Source organism: Micromys minutus (genome assembly GCF_963924665.1).
Source record: "Micromys minutus genome assembly, chromosome: 3".
Classification (NCBI taxonomy): domain Eukaryota; kingdom Metazoa; phylum Chordata; class Mammalia; order Rodentia; family Muridae; genus Micromys; species Micromys minutus.
The window spans coordinates 80,162,738-80,180,643 of NC_137972.1; the positions used below are offsets into that span (position 1 = coordinate 80,162,738).

At 48.0% G+C, this 17,906-nt stretch overlaps 1 protein-coding gene across 1 annotated transcript in view; it reads left to right on the forward strand.

Moving 5' to 3' along the window:
• Positions 1-12,063, forward strand: part of ABHD2 (abhydrolase domain containing 2, acylglycerol lipase) — an 83,411-nt gene extending 71,348 nt beyond the window's left edge. Inside the window, exons 7-11 of the mRNA XM_080914186.1 lie at positions 322-414; positions 3,297-3,407; positions 5,317-5,386; positions 7,344-7,428; positions 9,127-12,063. Coding sequence (XP_080770312.1) covers positions 322-414; positions 3,297-3,407; positions 5,317-5,386; positions 7,344-7,428; positions 9,127-9,323 — 556 coding nt within the window. The 3' untranslated portion in view covers positions 9,324-12,063. The remainder of the gene's footprint in view (positions 1-321; positions 415-3,296; positions 3,408-5,316; positions 5,387-7,343; positions 7,429-9,126) is intronic.
• The last annotated feature ends 5,843 nt before the right edge of the window (positions 12,064-17,906 follow it).

Here is a 17,906-nt window from a genome sequence, read left to right on the forward strand (position 1 = left end):
TTAAGAAGAAAGGCATTAGGCAAGCGTTCATAGTGCCCCACCTTGGTGACCTGGCTTGCCTTTCTGTGCCTGCAGAGTGCAGGGTCCTATACATGATAGCGACTTCTGACCACAGAAGCTAATTCTCAGCAAGCCAGGAGGGTGTCAGGTGTGCTACTAACAACCAGCTATGCCTTTCTGGCCTTGGAGGCTTCCTGCAGAGTAATCTTGAGAGAGATTACTGGCTTCTCCCTTCATATCAAAGCCATTATCCAAAGCCAGCCTGCACTCCCCACAGCCTCTCGGCCATCACTGAGTCTTAACTTTCTGTGGTTCCTGCAGGGCCCAGGAGACCTTCATGCAGTGGGACCAGTGCCGCCGGTTCTACAACTTCCTCATGGCTGACAACATGAAGAAGATCATCCTGTCCCACAGGTATAGGACCCTCTTTTCTGTCCCAGGTGATACCTTGGTACCTCCCACCAAGATGAGACAAGGCACCTCTTCACATGCTATCTTCACCCAGTTGGAACGATCCTGAGGTGGTCTATCACCGTTTAGGTGGCCTTCCTCCTCAGGATGCTTCTGTGCACACCTCCAGGACTGGGTCTTTGCAGGAGGCCCAGAGCAGAGCCCTTCAAAGGGGAAGAAGCAGGAGTCTGCCAGGGATGTCTGTGATGGTTTTGCTCCAGCCACTCCTATTGTACTCTCCCACCCTCCTCCCCGGCACGTCCCCTCCCCTCTAGGTAGACTGGAGCACGTGGGCCTGCTCCCTTTGCCTCTCTACCCCTCTGTCCTTGTCAGCAGCTGCACACTAGGCCCAGCCTATTCCTTAAGGCCCACCTCAGGTCTCCCTTCTCCCACTAGGCTGCCTTTCTGAGGCTTCTCCTAGACCTGTCCTGTGCCTCAGGTGTGCTGCCATGTTTCTACTCCTCCTAGAACCTGGTACCCAAGGAACACTCAAGAAACAGACTTTGTGGAGGGGGGTTGGCATCACCTTAAGAAAACAGCATTTTAAATGGTCAATTTCTCAGTCCTTTTTATCCATTGGTTGGTTCGGGGGGTGGTTGTTTTAGATATGAGCTCACTATGTTGACTAAGTTGGCTCTAAACTGTTGAGCTCAAGTAATTCTCCTGCTGAACCTTGTGTATGCCAAGCCTACAGGTGGGCATCCCTGTGCCCACTTCTTAATCTCCTCCCTCCACCCCAGTGCTTAAAACAACATTGTCTAGCCTGGCCTAGGCACAAACTCCAGGCCAAGCTGAGCTTCCTGTAGATGGGCTCCCTTGGTACCTAAGCAGGGCTGGTCCTCACAGTCCCTCAAACTACAAGCTGCCAGGCATATCCTCAGTCCTTGTGTCAGGGAGGTTGAGGAAAAGAGGTTTCTGTCCCCTGTGCTATGGCAGAGCCAACAATCCCATTCAGCTCCTGTGAAATTCCGGTGGGTCTGGGGATTTTCTGAGGCTCTCTAGCCAGACGGGCGAAGTTAGATTGCCAACGCCAAGGGTGAGTCCTTACGTCTGTACTTCTAGAATGAACAGAGAGTCCTCCAAGGAAGATTTGTTTTGCTGGAAGTGTGAGTGTTGGTGAAAAGTCCTGAAGGTTCATTGTGCAGTTGTTAACAAACTGGGAAGACACGTTCATGTGCTTACCAGAGAAAGCCAACTAACTGAAGTCTTAGGGGAAAATAAGTTACAAATTCCGTCCTTTGCCACCGTATTTGGGAAAAAGTAAATCCTAAGGAAGGATGTTGATCTCCTTTTAGAGAGGTTATAAATGGATACCAGAACACTGTATTTCTGGCATGAATGTTTCCTACTGTCGAGCCAAACCTCAAAGCAAACTCTCCTCCCCCTGCTGTGTGACTGAGAGTGCCGACTTGGAGGGGAAGTGCAGCCTGCCCATTGTCACCCGACCTTTATCGTCATGCGCTGCATGGACACTCCTTTCCATAGGAAGGAATGCTGTGTTGAACCCACTCCTACATCCACAGACGCTCAGGTTCAAACAGCAGAATCACAGACAGCCCGGCAAAGGTCTTGTCTGTCCCAGACAGATGCAAGTTTATTTCTTGAAGCTTGTTTGGGGGTTCTAGCAGGGGGGCATAGCTGCTTGTATACCCTTGACTGAAAACCATTCTTTATTTAGGGAAGGTTGTCCTCTTTGACCAGGCATGAAGCTTCCACAGACACACATGGAGCAGTGAGGGTTGGAGGTTACTGGCCTAGCCAGCCCGGTCATATTCACATCCCTAAATTGGTTTCTTACTCATTCCCTAAACAGTCTAGTCTAGACTAGCAACTGTTTCCATTCCATTCATAGTGTCTTAGGTATCACAAGTATCTTAGGGATGATTAAACATACAAGGGATGGCGTAGTTACATACACATTTTAAAGCCAGGAATGGAGGCATGTGTTCTTGTTGTCCAAGCTACTCAGAGTTGAGGCAGGATGGCTGCTTAAGCCCAGGAGTTTGAGAACAGGTTGGGTAACACAAAGAGATCTGATCTAATCCCACCACCACACTCCAGAAATATCAATCCTAGAATATCCATGGATTTGGATCTCTGAAGAATATTCTAGAACTAGTTGAAATGCGACACTGAACAGCTTTTCAGCTAACACTATGGAGAGATGCTGACTGGTCCAGATGATAAAAGGATTACTAGACAGCTTCCTTGTTAAGCAACACAAACAGCTCATAAAGGGAACAAGGACCTGCCAACAGTTGGCAGCGTCAACATTAGTGTAACATACAGTTGCTCTACTCTGTTTGGTCCACTGCACATCACTCTTCCAAAAGGCTTCCTGGGCTTCCTCCCCTATGCCAACTTGAAACCTAGTCTTTGGTTTCAGGTCTTGGTACCCTGAAAGGAAAATAAGGCTTTGATGTTTATTTTCCTTTACATTCTCATCCTTGTGGAGTTCTGTGGGCTCAAAGGAACCAATCACGGTAGCACATGCTTGTAATTCCAGAGTGTCGGAGGTAAAGGCAGAAGGATCAGAAGTCCAAGGTCATCCTTGACTTTGTCAGGAATTTGAAACTTGCCTAGGCTTCAGGAGACCGTGTGTAAAGAAATAAGAGCTGAAGCTAAAGTAGAATGCTTGCCTAGCATGCATAAGACTCCAGGTTCAATTCCCAACAGCACAGGAAAACAAAAAGCAAATTAAGAAAAACTGGAGGGCTGTATGTCTAATTTACTGTACTGCTTGGTCCCATGGCAACTGTATTCCTGGTCTGCCTGTGGATGGGGAAGCGGGCTCTCTGATGGTTTCTCCTCTACATTGCTTTGTTCGTGTCTGTGCCTTGTTCTAGACAAGCTCTCTTTGGAGACCATGTTAAGAAACCCCAGAGCCTGGAGGACACGGACTTGAGCCGGCTCTACACAGCAACATCCCTGATGCAGATTGATGACAATGTGATGAGGTGGGTCCCCAAGGAGGCCCATGAGGCAGGTGCCAGGCCAGAGGCTGCCATCTGCTTTGCCCAGCACCACAGCCTTGCCCCACCTGCTTCAGAGGCTTCTTTGCATTGTAATAAGCATCTAATGCTTAGAAGGAAATCATAAAAATTCTCATCTCTTGGAAGTGAGATGAGAATAGGACCTTCCCATGGGGCACGGGCAGCTGGAACTGGGGGGTGAAGTGTGCCCTCCTAGTGGTTCCCATCTGTGCACTGTATGTCCTGACAAAGTCAGTGCCACCCAGATCTGCCTTTACAGTGGAGGGAAGTATTTCCTGTACGTGGTAAGCATGCTTATCCAGACTTTAATGGCCCGGTCTCTATCAAAAGAGATGACCAAAGGAGGAACAAGAGACCTATAGGTTTCAAATGATACACAGAATCATTTTCTGTGGGTGGCGAGGGGGGTGAAGATGCTCCTGGGTGGAAGGCACAATCCACGCTCATTCCTTCCTTTACTGCCTAGACCCCGGCACCTATGGTCTCACCTTTGCTGGTGCTGGCACCTTCTAATTGAGGTCAGGAAACTTCACTTGTACAGTTGGTCTCAGACCTTGTCACTGTCTGTCAGGTTTTACAATCCCTTGATACCGTTAAACGTAGCCTCGTGCAAGCAGGTCTGCCTTCACACCAGGGAAACCTGAAGGTGTCAGTTACTATTTATTTCAAAGAAAATAGGAAAATGGAGTTGCTAGTATATTTAAAAGGTAGAAATAAACGATGCCCAGCCCTCGTATGGTACAGTATATGACTCACTGAGGTGCCTATTGGGGAGGGGGGAAGTACTTTCATTTTAACTTAATATAGATTTCCCATCCATCTTCTTAATTTAAGCTCAAAAGGAAATGTACCTCAGTTCTTGTTTCTTAATCTATGAATGTCTTGGTCATTAGTATCGAGTGGCAATGATTCCATAATCAAACCAGCCCAGCAGCATCCTCCAAGTGGTCCCCAGCCATGCTGGAGGAATGGGGTGCCTTCGGGAGAGCTCGGAGGACAGATTCACACACCCTGGGTGTGATCTCTGCACACAGTCTCCTTCCTACCAGAGGTTCCTAATGGTGTAGCCGGAGCCTCCCTGGTCATTTTCAGACCAAGGTACCTAAGAAGGCTGGAAGTGGAAGAGATCCACAGTTCTGGGGGAGGCAGGACATCTCAGAGACCTGAACTGAAAGAGAAGGTCCACCTTTGGAGACTAGAGGCCCCACCCTGGATATGGAAGAAACGGGAGTTCAGAGGTCTTCTGGCCAACAGTAAAATCTGGGCCTTAACTGAACCCTCTAGGCCTCTCCCGTACAGAGCTGAGCTGAGCTGCCCTGGTGTTGTTGAACGGTGGTTTGTCAGTGACGAGGACTGCTCCTTGAGTGGACAGCGTGGGAGCTTCAAGGCTCTTGTCATATCTTACTGTCCAGGATGTTTGATTACACTTTCCTTCTGGGGTAACCCTGCTAAAAAGAAAGTCCTGGCTCATGCTTGCCTGTGAGTCTGAGTCAAAGGTGATAAGGCTTTATACTGCCTCAAAAGATGCCACAGCCCACGATGGTTACTGAAGTTAATACTCACTGAGATGTCTCCAGTTGGTGTGTAAGCCTCCACTTCACAGTGAAATAGCCAAGGCCCAGGAAACTTGAGCATTTGCCTGAGATTCCCCAAGCAGAAAGTGGCTGAGCCAGAATTTGATTCCAGTTCCTAAGTCCATGTTCCTGACTCCAAACCCTGCCACCTCCGTCCATGTTAGCGCAGGAGCGTCCCCATAGTGACGTCACTGCCTGTGTGGAGTCTGCCACTGCTGTGGGTTGGTGTGGAAACGGAGAATCATCAGCTCTGTTTTGTAACAGATGTTGCTCTGCCTTTGTGTGTGCTTGTGTTCCAGAAAGTTCCATGGCTATAACTCCCTGAAGGAATATTATGAGGAAGAAAGCTGCATGAGGTACCTGCACAGGGTAAGTGACAGCCCCTGCAGCCATGATTACCTTTCCTAAGTGTGGGGGCAGAAGCAGAGCAGGACCTGCCGGACACCGCTCTAGCGTCACGTCAGCTGAATTGTTGCTTGTGCCGGCTGTACTCTCTGTGCTACCAGTCTAAACCCCAGAGCTGCGCTCAGGCTTCTCCCGAGCCTGTGAAATGGATGCCCTGTTTTCTGCTGTGGTTTCATGGGAGATCCTTCTGGGTTTCTTTCCACCCTAGACCCTTTCCTGTGGCCACATGTATCTTATTCACATCCCATCTAGGACTGAGTTTCCACATTTCTTGCCGTGATCTAGCAAGCACAGAATGAATTAGGTGGGGTTCTGCATCAAAGAGATAAGGAGCGTGCCTTCTAAACATGTAATAGGAGTAGGGGCACACTCAGCGTGCTGAGGCAGGAGGTTTGCTGTGAGTTTGAGTTCAGCTTGGAGTGCATAGCAAACACCCAGCCAGAGAGAGCTGCATAGCAAAATCACACTTCAAAAAAAGGAGGGGGCCAGCAATATAGCTTCAGCAGGTGGGGGTGGTTGCCGTCAAGCCTGTGTTCTAAGTTCAAAAATCATGGTGGAAGAGAGAATTAACTCCTCAGTTTGCCCTCTGACCTTGCATGCATGAGCACACTCATGCACACAGACACACAAAGATAATTTCTTTTAGCAGCTACAGTAAACCTTGTGTTTACTAAGGTTTTTTGTTTTTTTTTTTTTTTTTTAATATGTGGGTACACTGTTACTATCTTTAGACACACCAGAAGAAAGCATTGGATCCCACTACAGATGGTTGTGAGCCACCATGTATTTGCTGGGAATTGAACTCGGGACCTCTGGAAGATCAGTTCTCTTAACCGCTGAGTCCTCTCTCTCTATCTCTCTCTCTCTCTCTCTCTCTCTCTCTCTCTCTCTCTCTCTCTCTCTCTCTCTCTCTCTCTCTCTCTCTCTCCAGTCACCCAACGCAGCTCATTTACATTGTTAACTGTCATCCCGGGGTTGGTTGTGAATTACAGCTCTGTGGTTGTCTTAAGGGTCCTCCTGGGTCTTTAGCACTCACCCAGGCTCTTGACACACCTGAGTTCTAGGAAAGCACAATTATCCACTATGTCTGGATGACACTTCAGGACGGTCTGTGAGCCCCGTCAGCACCACTACACCCTACACCAAGAGGAGGGGCTGTTATCTGTTTTTCTCATGTGCATATTGAACACAGCCCTGCCAAAAACTCCCTGATCCACCAGCTACTCCTATTTGTGCGTGCATTTTGGTTGAAACAGGTATTGAACCCAGGGCCTTTCATTGGCTAGGTAAGGGCACTGAACCACATCTCTAACACGTGGTGGTGTTTTGGTTTTTGTTGTTTGTTTCTTTTTTTAATAGGGCATATATTTATACCCACTCCAAGATGGCCTTGAACTCACAATTCTTTTGCCTCCACCTTCCAAGTGCTGAGATTATGAGTATGCATATCTGGTTCCCACTCGTTAAGATTCTTCTAGAAGGTCTCCTTTCCATCTAGTGGAGTGCACTTCACTGCTCTTTTTTACAATATAAGCTGAAGGAGATAGATAGATAGATAGATAGATAGATAGATAGATAGATAGATAGATAGATAGACAGACAGACCCACACACATCTTGGTGCTGTCATTTTTCTGAGTGGCATGGCTAATCTGAAGCACTAAAGATAGTCAGAGATGCTGTGAGTGTCATTGAGTACTGTCCTGTCTGCCCTGAGCACACAGGTCTCCTGGGGGCACTGGCAGCTTTGCTCCTGTGCCTGCTGTCCAGTGGCGATCACTACAGACCTGTCCCTCGTCTCACTGCCAGTGACAGTGGGGCATCCCTGAGGCTTCAGCAGGCTGAGCTGTGAGCATTTCCCTCTGCTTCTAGGGCACGTCTGGTAGGGGACGGGTGATTAACAGTTTCCCTTCTTGCTGCAGATATATGTGCCTCTCATGCTGGTCAACGCAGCTGACGACCCCTTGGTGCACGAAAGCCTTCTAACCATTCCAAAGTCTCTCTCAGGTGAGTTTCTTCCCACTGTTTCCACAGCCGTGCAACATATTACCACTGTGAATTCCGTCATGTTCAGTGTCCATCAGCATATGAAATCAAGCCCCTTAAGAGAAGGGGCAGCTCATGCGTGGCACAGTCCTAGGTTGCAAAGTAGCACCTTTCTTCCTGGGGCAGGAGACAGGACCACCCTTGCTGCCCAACACCAGGAGAGTATTCGGAAGCAGCGTTGTCTCGGGGCTCGAGAGCCTGACTTGAAGAGATATTTAGAACTAAAATTTGTCATAAACAGCGAAACGAAACAAAGCCCGTTCTGCTGCCTCTGATGACAGCCTGCCCGTCTGCCGGAGGACAGAAGCGGCAGAAATGGCAGAGAATGTTGCTCATGGAAATGCTGTACAGGCTCAGTCTATCTGGTGGTCAGCGCCACAGAGAAGGCAGGGGACGTTCTGAGGGAAGGGTGGGGGCTCCAGTCCAGTGTTATTTGCATTGCTGATCCCAGGATGTCATCTCCACAGTCCTCTGTGACTACATGTCCTCCATAAATACAGCAGCCCAGAGGAAGTACTTCCTCTCCTGGCCCCCAGCTGCAAGAGCAGATAAGAGAGCAGAGGACAGGCATCCGCCTTCCAGCGCTTCTGTCCTGCTCAGGAGAAAGGCCTCGAGGGGGAGCCCATTACTTGATAGTAGCTATCTCCTGTCAGCCCCCGGCCACCTGCGGACTCCCAGCACGCCGCAGAATGGACCACTCAGCCACTTGCAACTGCACTCTTCTCCTTCTGCACCAAAAATAACATCCACAGGACTAATGTGTCCCACAGAAATGTACAAAATAGCAACTAGGACGGAAGAATAGAGACAGTGAAACAAGAAAGAGCCGAGTCCACTGTCCCCATGTCCACTATCCCTGATGTCCACTGTCCCTCCCTACCTCCCCTGTTGAACTTGGCCGCGTCTTCTGTGCACCTCTCCAGTAGCCATGGAGACCAACCTAAATAGGAACCCAAGGTCCTGCTTCATGCCCTCAGCTCTCATCCGTATAGCGCATGGCACCAGGAGCCACACCTTGCAGCTTGAGTCCTGAAGATTGATGCTGGGCATGAGAAAGTTCTGAATGCATTGAGTTCTTTTATTCTCTAATGAATAACACGCTTTAGTGCTGTGATTCCCCCATTCTCTGAGCCTCCCCCCCCCCCACACCTTGAAGTCAGCTAGTCAGAATTTGCATTTCAGCAAAATATCCTGAGTAATCCAGGCACTCAAAGGTGGGGAGCATAGCCAGTCAGATGGGGGGCACTTGAGAATCCCCCACAAGGTGTTGGCTCCCCTCCTTTCTTTCAGCCCTAAGATTTTAACTTAGTCATTTGAGGGTCAGGATGCAGCTTGGGTTTATAGAGCTGTAAGTATGTGTTCTAAGGATCTCTGAAGCTGATACCCATTCTAGGAACTAGGTTTATTTCCTTATTTTGGCAGTGTTGGAGACTGAACTCTGGGGGTTTCCACATGGTAGGGTACTGTCCTACTGCTGAGCTGTGTCCCCAACCCTTTTGCCCATTCTACCCCAAACTCATGAGATCCTGCTGACTTGCCTGCCTACTTGAGAAAAGACAGCACAATACACAGTGCCTGGATACCCACTTAGGTACCTCTGAGGAATGCTCAGGCCCCAGCTCGGAGTTAACAGGATGTTGTAATTCTTTCCCCCTACAGAGAAACGGGAGAATGTCATGTTTGTGCTGCCTCTGCATGGGGGCCACCTGGGCTTCTTCGAGGGCTCCGTGCTGTTCCCAGAGCCGCTGACGTGGATGGATAAGCTGGTGGTGGAGTATGCCAATGCCATTTGCCAATGGGAAAGGAATAAGTCCCAGTGCTCAGACACAGAGCAGATGGAGGCCGAGTTAGAATGAGGCCTCCGGACTCTGGCGTGCTCCAGCAGCCCTCCTCTGGAACCCACGTCCCTTTGATGGCTGTTTCAGGTCTCCCAGTGACCTGGATCTGACCTCATACCATCGGTGGGGGGTTACCCATCATGCAACCTGTCTCTAGTAGGCGGCTCTCCCTGGGAGCTCCAGGCTATTTTTGTGCTTAGTTACGGGTTTCTCCATTGCGTTGTTAGCCATGGTGACAAGCTATAAGATTCTCACCCTTCTGTCCAGTTTCAGCATCTGATTGCTTTCACAGCCAGTTGCATCTAGTTTTCCTATGAAGGAGCTAGTCTGAATGAACTACAGTTTTGCTTTGCCAATCAAAGGCCTTTTCCCTGAGAAGAGTGAGGGATGTGTGTCACTTTGTGATGGTTGTCTGTGCCCAATAGAGTCCCCACCAAGAAGTCAGTGTCTCTAATGTTGAAGAAATCACTCAGCCTGGGAGTCTGAGAACCTGGGGCTACCTGGGTCTGAGTTTGCCTGTGAAGCAAAGGAAATTCTCTGAATCAAAAGCCAAGTTTTCCTTCTCACTGTCTCCTAAGACACCTTCTGTCTTTGTTTTGCTGTGCCTGAGAGTTGCATGGGGCACTTGTCTAAAAATTCAGCCTCCCAGATCCCTCCCCTCAGAGAGGCTGACTCAGTGCGTTCGGGAAGGGCTCTGGGGATTTTAATTTTTGACACGTGCCCCAGGGAATTCTCATCACCCAGCAAACTGAGGGAAGCACCATACTACTACGCCTTTAAGTTAGAAAGATCTTGGTAGCTCATTTAATTGACATTCATAAGCCACAGTGTCTCTTTGCTCCCACAGACCTCCACAGTAGCAAGGCCTGTTGCATGGCTGCCTTTGTGTGATCTCCCTAAAAGGGAGAAGACTTTTGAGCTGAGCCCTGGCTCTGCTTCTCCCCGGCTGTATGACCCTGGATAAGTTCCTTCGGACTTGACCCTCTTCCCCTATTAAGTGGGGGGATTGGACCAGGTAGATTGCCGAGATGACCACCATCCTTCCAGGGGAGCCTGGGACCCCACCCCCAGGCTGAGCATGTAAATGCCATTAATTGCATTTTTCCCCCTTCCCCATTTCATAGAAAGAGATTTGAGAGTCTTAATCACTCTCTCGTAATTTTAGTTTTTCATCCCAGTCTACCCAACGTCTAATTGACACCAAACAACCCAAAAGTTGGATGTGAGTTTGAAAATGTGTATTTCCAGCTAAGAGAAGGGGGTGTTCTTTTGAGGTTGGTTTGTACTTAAATAGCCTCTGTGTGTTGTCCGTTGGGTAGATCTTTCAGAAATGTCTTCTCAATCCTTCTCACTCTAGGGTTCATGTACTCTTCTGGAACCCTGTGGTACTTGAGTCCCTAAGAACCTGCACTTTGTAAAGTCCAGCATTGCTCTGGGGAATCAAATGAGACTGGTTGAATTGCCTGGATGCATAACTGTTTCCTCCGCTTCATCTCTGCTTGCACCAGGACAGCCTGAGATGTAGTCTCGGGTTTGTGTGGATGTTAAAGGAGCCACCCGCACACCTCGGTGCTGGGGTGGAGAAAACGTGGGCTCTGGCCTGAGACTGGCAGGCAAGCCTGTACGTGAAGCACTGTTTGCTGACAATCACTAGATCATCCCAGTCCCCAGTAGTGTTCTCTCGAACGCTGAGATGTCTGCAGCCTCCAGTTCGCTCTTTGCTCTCATTTCTCAAACTCACCAAATCCCGTCCCTGTGCCCCTCTAACGGCGCCCAGTTCTCTGTTGCATTTCTCTTAGCACAGATTGGCACTTTATCATTCTTCCCTCAATTTGGAAGCGAATCCTTCTCTGTCGATTGGTTTTTACTCTACCCAACCACAGCTATAATCTAGACGATTCACACAGAGTTCCTGCTTACTGCCTTCATCCCTGAAGACTTTTAATGACAGCAATAAAGTCATAGAGTCATAGAGTTGAGTCACCCTTCCTGGAAGTGAGGTACTCCCTTTGCTTGCCCGAGGTCATCTCTTCCCACATCCTGACAAAGCAGTGGCTTGCCTGCCACGTGCTTCAGAGAAAATCAGCCCTGTAGTCACACTTAGGAGCCTGATCTGTGCAGCAGCCCCGGAGGCTGGGGAGAGGTAGTGCTCCCACACTCCTGGAGACCTGGCCTGGGGCTGGGGGAGGGGACGTATGCCAGCTGGGCCTCTTTAGTGTGTCATTCTGAATGGCACTGGCATTCCATTTTGCTTCACATGAAATCAACTGAAGCTCTTTGTTCAAGCTTTGGGCTCTCAGACATGGAAATGAGACCATGACCATGGCAGTCAGACAGGAGAATTCTTGTTTGACCCTGGATGAGAGTACAGAGGCGAGGCTGTGGAGGTGCCAGCTTGCCTAATGAATGAGGGAACAGCCCTCTATGTAGGTCAGCCACTTTCCTTCCTCTGGGCTTCCTTGTTTTCTTCCCAAAGTCATCCATTCCTGACAATGATGTGACCTGAATGCTGGCTACCAAGTACTTCCTTGGACCAAAGGCTGAATTTTTAGAGAACATTTTGGGTATTCTGTTAAATATAAATTACATAGATGTAGACAATTCTGTGGCAGGGATAACATTAAAGCTCAAGTGGGGAGTGCACCTCTGTTATTCCACTTGTGTTCCCTGCTTCCCAAATAGTTGGCAAACAGGGACTTCAATCAAATTTAGGATTACCTAGCTTGAAAAAAAGATGATTAAGACTGCATAGTTAGCAGCCAGCAGGGAGGCTTGCAGACTTGAAAACCCGTTCTTTCCTTCAACAACTTTGCATCTTCCATGCCAGAGCAGGGTGAGGGTGGAAAGCATGTCAGTGTATTCCCTTCATTTCTGTGACGTCTTACACTCACAGGGAACCTTAGGATCTACTGAAATATTCCTGTAAGAGTGTCTTCCTTTATTCATGTGGTATTACAGAACCAAGGTCAGGAGACCTGGTTTCTCACCTCCCCCTCCCCCTCGGCCGACTCAGGCCAGACGTTTGGGCAAAGTCACTTCACCTCTCTGACCTGTTACCTCGCTCTACATCATCTCTAAGGCTGCTTCACCCACTTGTAAATCATTCACTCTGTCGTTGCTAAGTATATCTGAAGTTTCGAGTAGAAGGGGTGAATCCAGGCTCCTAAGCTTATCTTGAGAGAGAAGGAATGTATGCATCCAACTTTTCCTAGTTAGGACCCAAGACAGCACCCAAAGCCCTGTCTTTGGCCTCTCTTCCTAGTCTTCACCGCTATGACAATAGTTTCCTTGCTATTCTAAGGGCAGTCTTGTGACTGTAGTAGGTAAGGGCCACCAGTAATGAGAGTACCTCCAGCATTTGTTGTGACCAGGCAAAATTGGATGGTTGTCAAGACAGACGTCTGTCTGTCCTGGGCAGGCTCCTTCTGGGTAGCTGAGCTTATCTGGCTGGCATCCGGATAAGAGCTCACTTTGTGACTGGCCTGAGATAGTTTGCCAGCTCCGGAGATAGAGAACATGTGTTTATGTTTGCTCCGGAAGCAGGTGTTAGAGATGTGAGAGGCTTTTCTTTTCTTGTGGCCTTGATTCTGACTTGAGTGACAGTTTTAAAAGAAAGGGGGAGGGGTGTGGAGACAGGACTTGTAGAGTTGAAGGGATGCCTGGGTTTTCTTCCTTTAGGTACACGAGAGGGTTCTTAGGAAGTGTGTCACTTCAGCATCCTGCCACAGTATCATCTAGAATTGTTTTCTTTACCCAGAAAGCCTTAACTTGCCTCTAGAAAATCCCCTGGTATGACAACATTGTGGCCTAAGAATTCAAACTCTTCTGCTCTGAAAGTCTGAAGCAAAGCCACAGCCAAACCAGAGAATTTCCTCAGGTGGCCTGGAGGCTCCTATGACATCACCGCCACCTCTCACCCCAACAACACGAGTGATCTGGAACAAGCCCCTCCACCCGTCTTCTTGGCCTTACTCTCCTTCAAAGCCACATTAGATCACTCACATGCTTCCGAAAGGGGTCTGCTTGGCATTTAGAAGCCAAGCCATTGAGGGCCAGGTTTCTTCTACCTGTTATCTGAGCAGAGGACTGTATCCCCTCTGTCTGGGGTCGGTTTTCCTAAACCGTACCTCCATGTGCGGCAGCCCAGCAGCCTCCTGAAGTGGTCCTTAGAAACCGGCCACAGAGCGCCGCTTGCCAATAGTCCCCAGGCACCCAGAACACAGACAGCTGTCTCTTTCAGAAGAGTCCGTCCGCCATGTTTTCCAGCTGTTTTTTTTTTCCTGGTATATATGTAGGGTAGGGTAGCGTTTTCACCAACGTCTAATGAAGAAGCTGAAATCAATTTCTAATTGGTAGATTAAGACTGACATGGTGAGTTTCAGAAAGTTCACAACTTTTTACTAGACCCTTGACAACTAGTAATGAAATCCATAACTGGTCCCCATCAGCCAAGAAATCTTCTGTTGCCATAAATTGGGGACAGTCCACTTCTAACGCCTGTAGACATCCCTTAGTCTAGGTGGACATTTTGCCCCCAGACCACACACACAGAGCAGTCAACATCACCTACAATCATTGCTGACCTCCTTGGTCCCCAGGGCCAGCCACCGCTCTCCCAGGCTGCTCTCGTGTATAGTTCCTGGCAATAGGCGCTAAACGCACTTCGGTCTTCATTTTAGCCTCTTTAGTTTTCCTAAAGCACAAATCCATGTAGAATTCTGTTACCTCTCCACACCCGTTCCAGGTGACCTGGCTCTCTCCTGCAGCCTCAGGCAGACCTTCACTATACCTGAGCTTGCAGCTTTTCCCCCACTGCCTTAGTGACCAGGGCTGGGGCGGGGGAGGGACCAGTTTGCCTCCCTCCTTTTCCCAGGTAGACTCCAACTGACTACAGTCTTACGTTGGCAGATCTGCTTCCGGATTGATTTTTTTGAGAACCATCACTTTCACATTCCTGATTCTAATGCGTTTCGTTTTGTCCTCTCTGGGTTTCACGGAACTCCAGATGCTGCCCTGGAAACACTGTATTTTGGAGTTCATGCTCCGAAAACCCCTGGGCTGCTGTGTCTTTTGACTCCTCCAGCAGCAGGAGTTTCGGACTTGCAATTAGCAATGCAATTTTTTCTAAATATGAGGATATTTACCTTTATTAAGAAATTATACTAAATAATGGCGTCCTTGATTGTTTTATGTTCTCACATTACTTTTGAATCCGTGGTGGTGAACAAAGATCATTACAAAAAAAAAAAAAAAACTGTAATTTTGTTATCTTTGATTCAATGGAATTTCTTTACTTAAAAAAAAATAAAGACCAAAAAATGTAGAGTGCTTGTGTGTGCTCTGACTGGTGAGGGTTTTCTGTGTGAAACGAGGGCGCATCTGGGGTGGAGGGGATGACCCTGGGGATACAGTGCTTGCACAAGCTTGGGAACCTCAGTTTAGATCCCCAGCACCCAAGCCAGGTGTGGTAGCCCATGACTATAAATTCTGCTGCTAGAAGGCAAAGATTGGGAGGACCTCCGGGGCCTACTGTCTGGCTGCTCTTCCTTTCTGTATAGTAGTACGCCAGTTGAGAAACCTTCATTAAAGAACAGTGTAGAGCTCAAATAGAGGAAAGCGTCTGATGTTTACCTCTAGCTTCCACATGGGTACACACACACACACACACACACAAACACACACAGGGCTCTCCTAGATCCTGTGTCTGCATCAAAGCATGCGTCTTAGTGGTAATGTGCAGGACACTAATTTCCTCTCAGGAGTGATGTTAAACCAACCTTGCAGACAAATACCAGATATGACCAGTTTACACAAACCCATCCTCTCCAGAGAAGCAGGCCAAGAATCTGAAGTAAGGTGGGCAACATTTTTTGTCACTTCCTAAACAGCCGTACAGACAAATGGGGGCGGAGCATGGTAGAAATGGTGCTTGTCACGTGCATCTCCTGTGCCTTAGTTAACAGCCAAGCGAGCATCATGTGAGTCAGGGTCAGGCTGGGCTAGTTGCACAATAGTAGTGGCTCCTTCTCTGCTCCCTTTCTTGAGACAAGGGTCTCCTGTCACCTGGGCTCCTCTCAACCCTAAATGCCTGACCTTCCTGCCTCTGCCCTCAGGCGCTGGTTTACAGACTTGCAATGTCACTCCCAGCTTAGTGGTTTTTCTCTCCCTTGGGTCTGTCTTAACCTGAGCAAAGGGTCTTCCAGGGCCAAGCACTGACTCAGCCAGGAGAAGTTTAATCACCTCCAAAAGCCTTGTGCTTGAGCCTTCCTCTCTCCCATTTTCTGTAAACCCTTTGGCAAGATGAGTGGAGAGTGTATGTAGGCTTTGGAAGGTGTGGACGACCAAGACCCAAGAATGCCCAGGATCACATTTCAGAGTTCCCCCATTTCCTGTCACTATTTTTTTTTAATTGTGGACCTTGATTTTATACCAATAGATAAAATCATGGAAGTTACTCAATTTTGACCTAAGAAAGCAACTTGTAAAGAATATTTCTAAGGGATTCAGGATTTTCTCGGTGATAAAGTACTTGCCTAACAAGTACATGCCCTGGTCCAGCCTCCAGCACCAAAATAAAATAAAATGTGGAATAAAAAATTACTACCAGGTTGGAGTGGCTCAGCAGTTAAGAACACTGACTGCTCTTTCAAAGGTCTCGGGTTCAATTCCTAGCACCCATGTGGCAGTTACTGTTTGTAACTCCAGTTTCCAGGGGATCTGACACTCTTAACTGTTGTGGGCTCTGTATGCAGGTGGTGCACAGACACACCATCGGGTAAAACACTCATACATGTAAAATAGCAAAATAAAAAATGTTAAGGGCTGGAGAGATGACTCAGTGGTTAAGAGCGCTGACTGCTTTTCCAGAGGTCCTGAGTTCAAATCCCAGCAACCACATGGTGGCTCACAACCATCTGTAATGGGATCTGATGCCCTCTTCTGGTGTGTCTGAAGACAACTACCATATATATACATTTTTTTCTTTATTTAAAATGGGAAAGATTTCAGGTCTGGGTTGTTAGGAGACTTGGTCCTCAACAGCATGCTATTTGCCACACCTCTGCTAGGCAACCTTCTAGCATTTGTGGCTAGTGACTCTTCTTTCTCCAACAGAATGAATGCATTTTTTTAAATTGTACTTTTCACTAACAGGCTCCTCAAACATGCTCCTATTGAGAAGAGACAGGGAACAGACGGTGGCATTTGTATGTCCGATAGTGTAAAGACATTTGTATTCTCTACTGTAGAAAGGAATCCTCCTGTTTAGCTTAACACAAACTGTCAATAGTTTGTTCTGCATCAACCATACACAGTCCAGGGGCCCCGGGGGAATTATGAGGTTAATAGCAGAAAGCTGTAATTAGACTTGTATTTGAAGAAGCTGCCAAAGTCCAAGATGTCGGAAGAGTAAGGAAAGGGAACAAGAGATAATGACAAGAAAGGCACAGACATCAAAAACCTCAGAAATGTGGGACACCTTACCAGAGAGGCAGAGACCGTCTTCATACCTGCTTCCCACTCATAATGTCTCCTGGCTAGAGATGAGTGTAAGGCAGGTTTGTAAAGACACTAAATCCACTGCCTTGTCAGATCTCTCTGAATAAAGCACAATGTGAAGATTGGATGCCTGGGCCTTGAGAGGTGGCTCGGTGGTTAAGCGTGCTGACTGCTTTTGCACAAGACTCAGGTTCAGTTCCTGATACCCACATCAGTGTCAGGCAGCTCACCACAGCCTGGAACGCTAGCTGAACGGGACCCAATACCCTGTTCTGATTTCCACAGGCACACACACACACACACACACACACACACAAAACTTAAAAAGTGAAATTATATTTTCTGGTATTCATGTTATACTATAGGTAACATTTCCCATAGTGAAAATCCAGCATCTAATTGAATAGCCCTCCGAATTACAACCCCCACCCTACCCTATTCCTTCTCTTTCTCCCGTGTCCCTAGGGCAACTTACAAAAAGTGCCCATTTTCAAGAACTACATTGTACTCAGGTGTGGTGGTACACACCTTTAATTCTATTTAAGTCTGTGGTTTCAAGGACAGCCCACTCTATACAAGTTCCAGTCTAGCCAGAGCTACTGTACTAGCTGATTTTGTGTCAACTTGACACAAGCTGGAGTTATCACAAAGGAGCCTCAGTTGAGGAAATGCATCCATGAGATCCATGGGTAAGGCATTTTCTCAACTAGTGGTCAAGGTTGGAAGGCCCAGCCCATTGTGTGTGGTGCCATCCCTGGGCTGGTAGACCTGGGTTCTATAAGAAAAAAGGCTGAGAAAGCCAGGGGAAGCAAGCCAGTAACATCCCTCCATGGCCTCTGCATCAGCTCCTGCTTCCTGACCTGCTTGAGTTCCAGTCCTGGCTTCCTTTGGTGATAAACAGCATGTGGAAGTGTGAGCTGAATAAACCCTTTCCTCCCCAACTTGCTTCTTGGTCATGATGTTTGTGCAGGAATAGAAACCCTGACTAAGACAGCTACATAGTGAGACCCTGTCTCAAAAAAAAAAAAAAAAAAAAAAAAAAAAGATATCACAGGCAATCTACTTTGACCTGCTAAGTCTTTCCCCAGAGAAGACATACTCCTC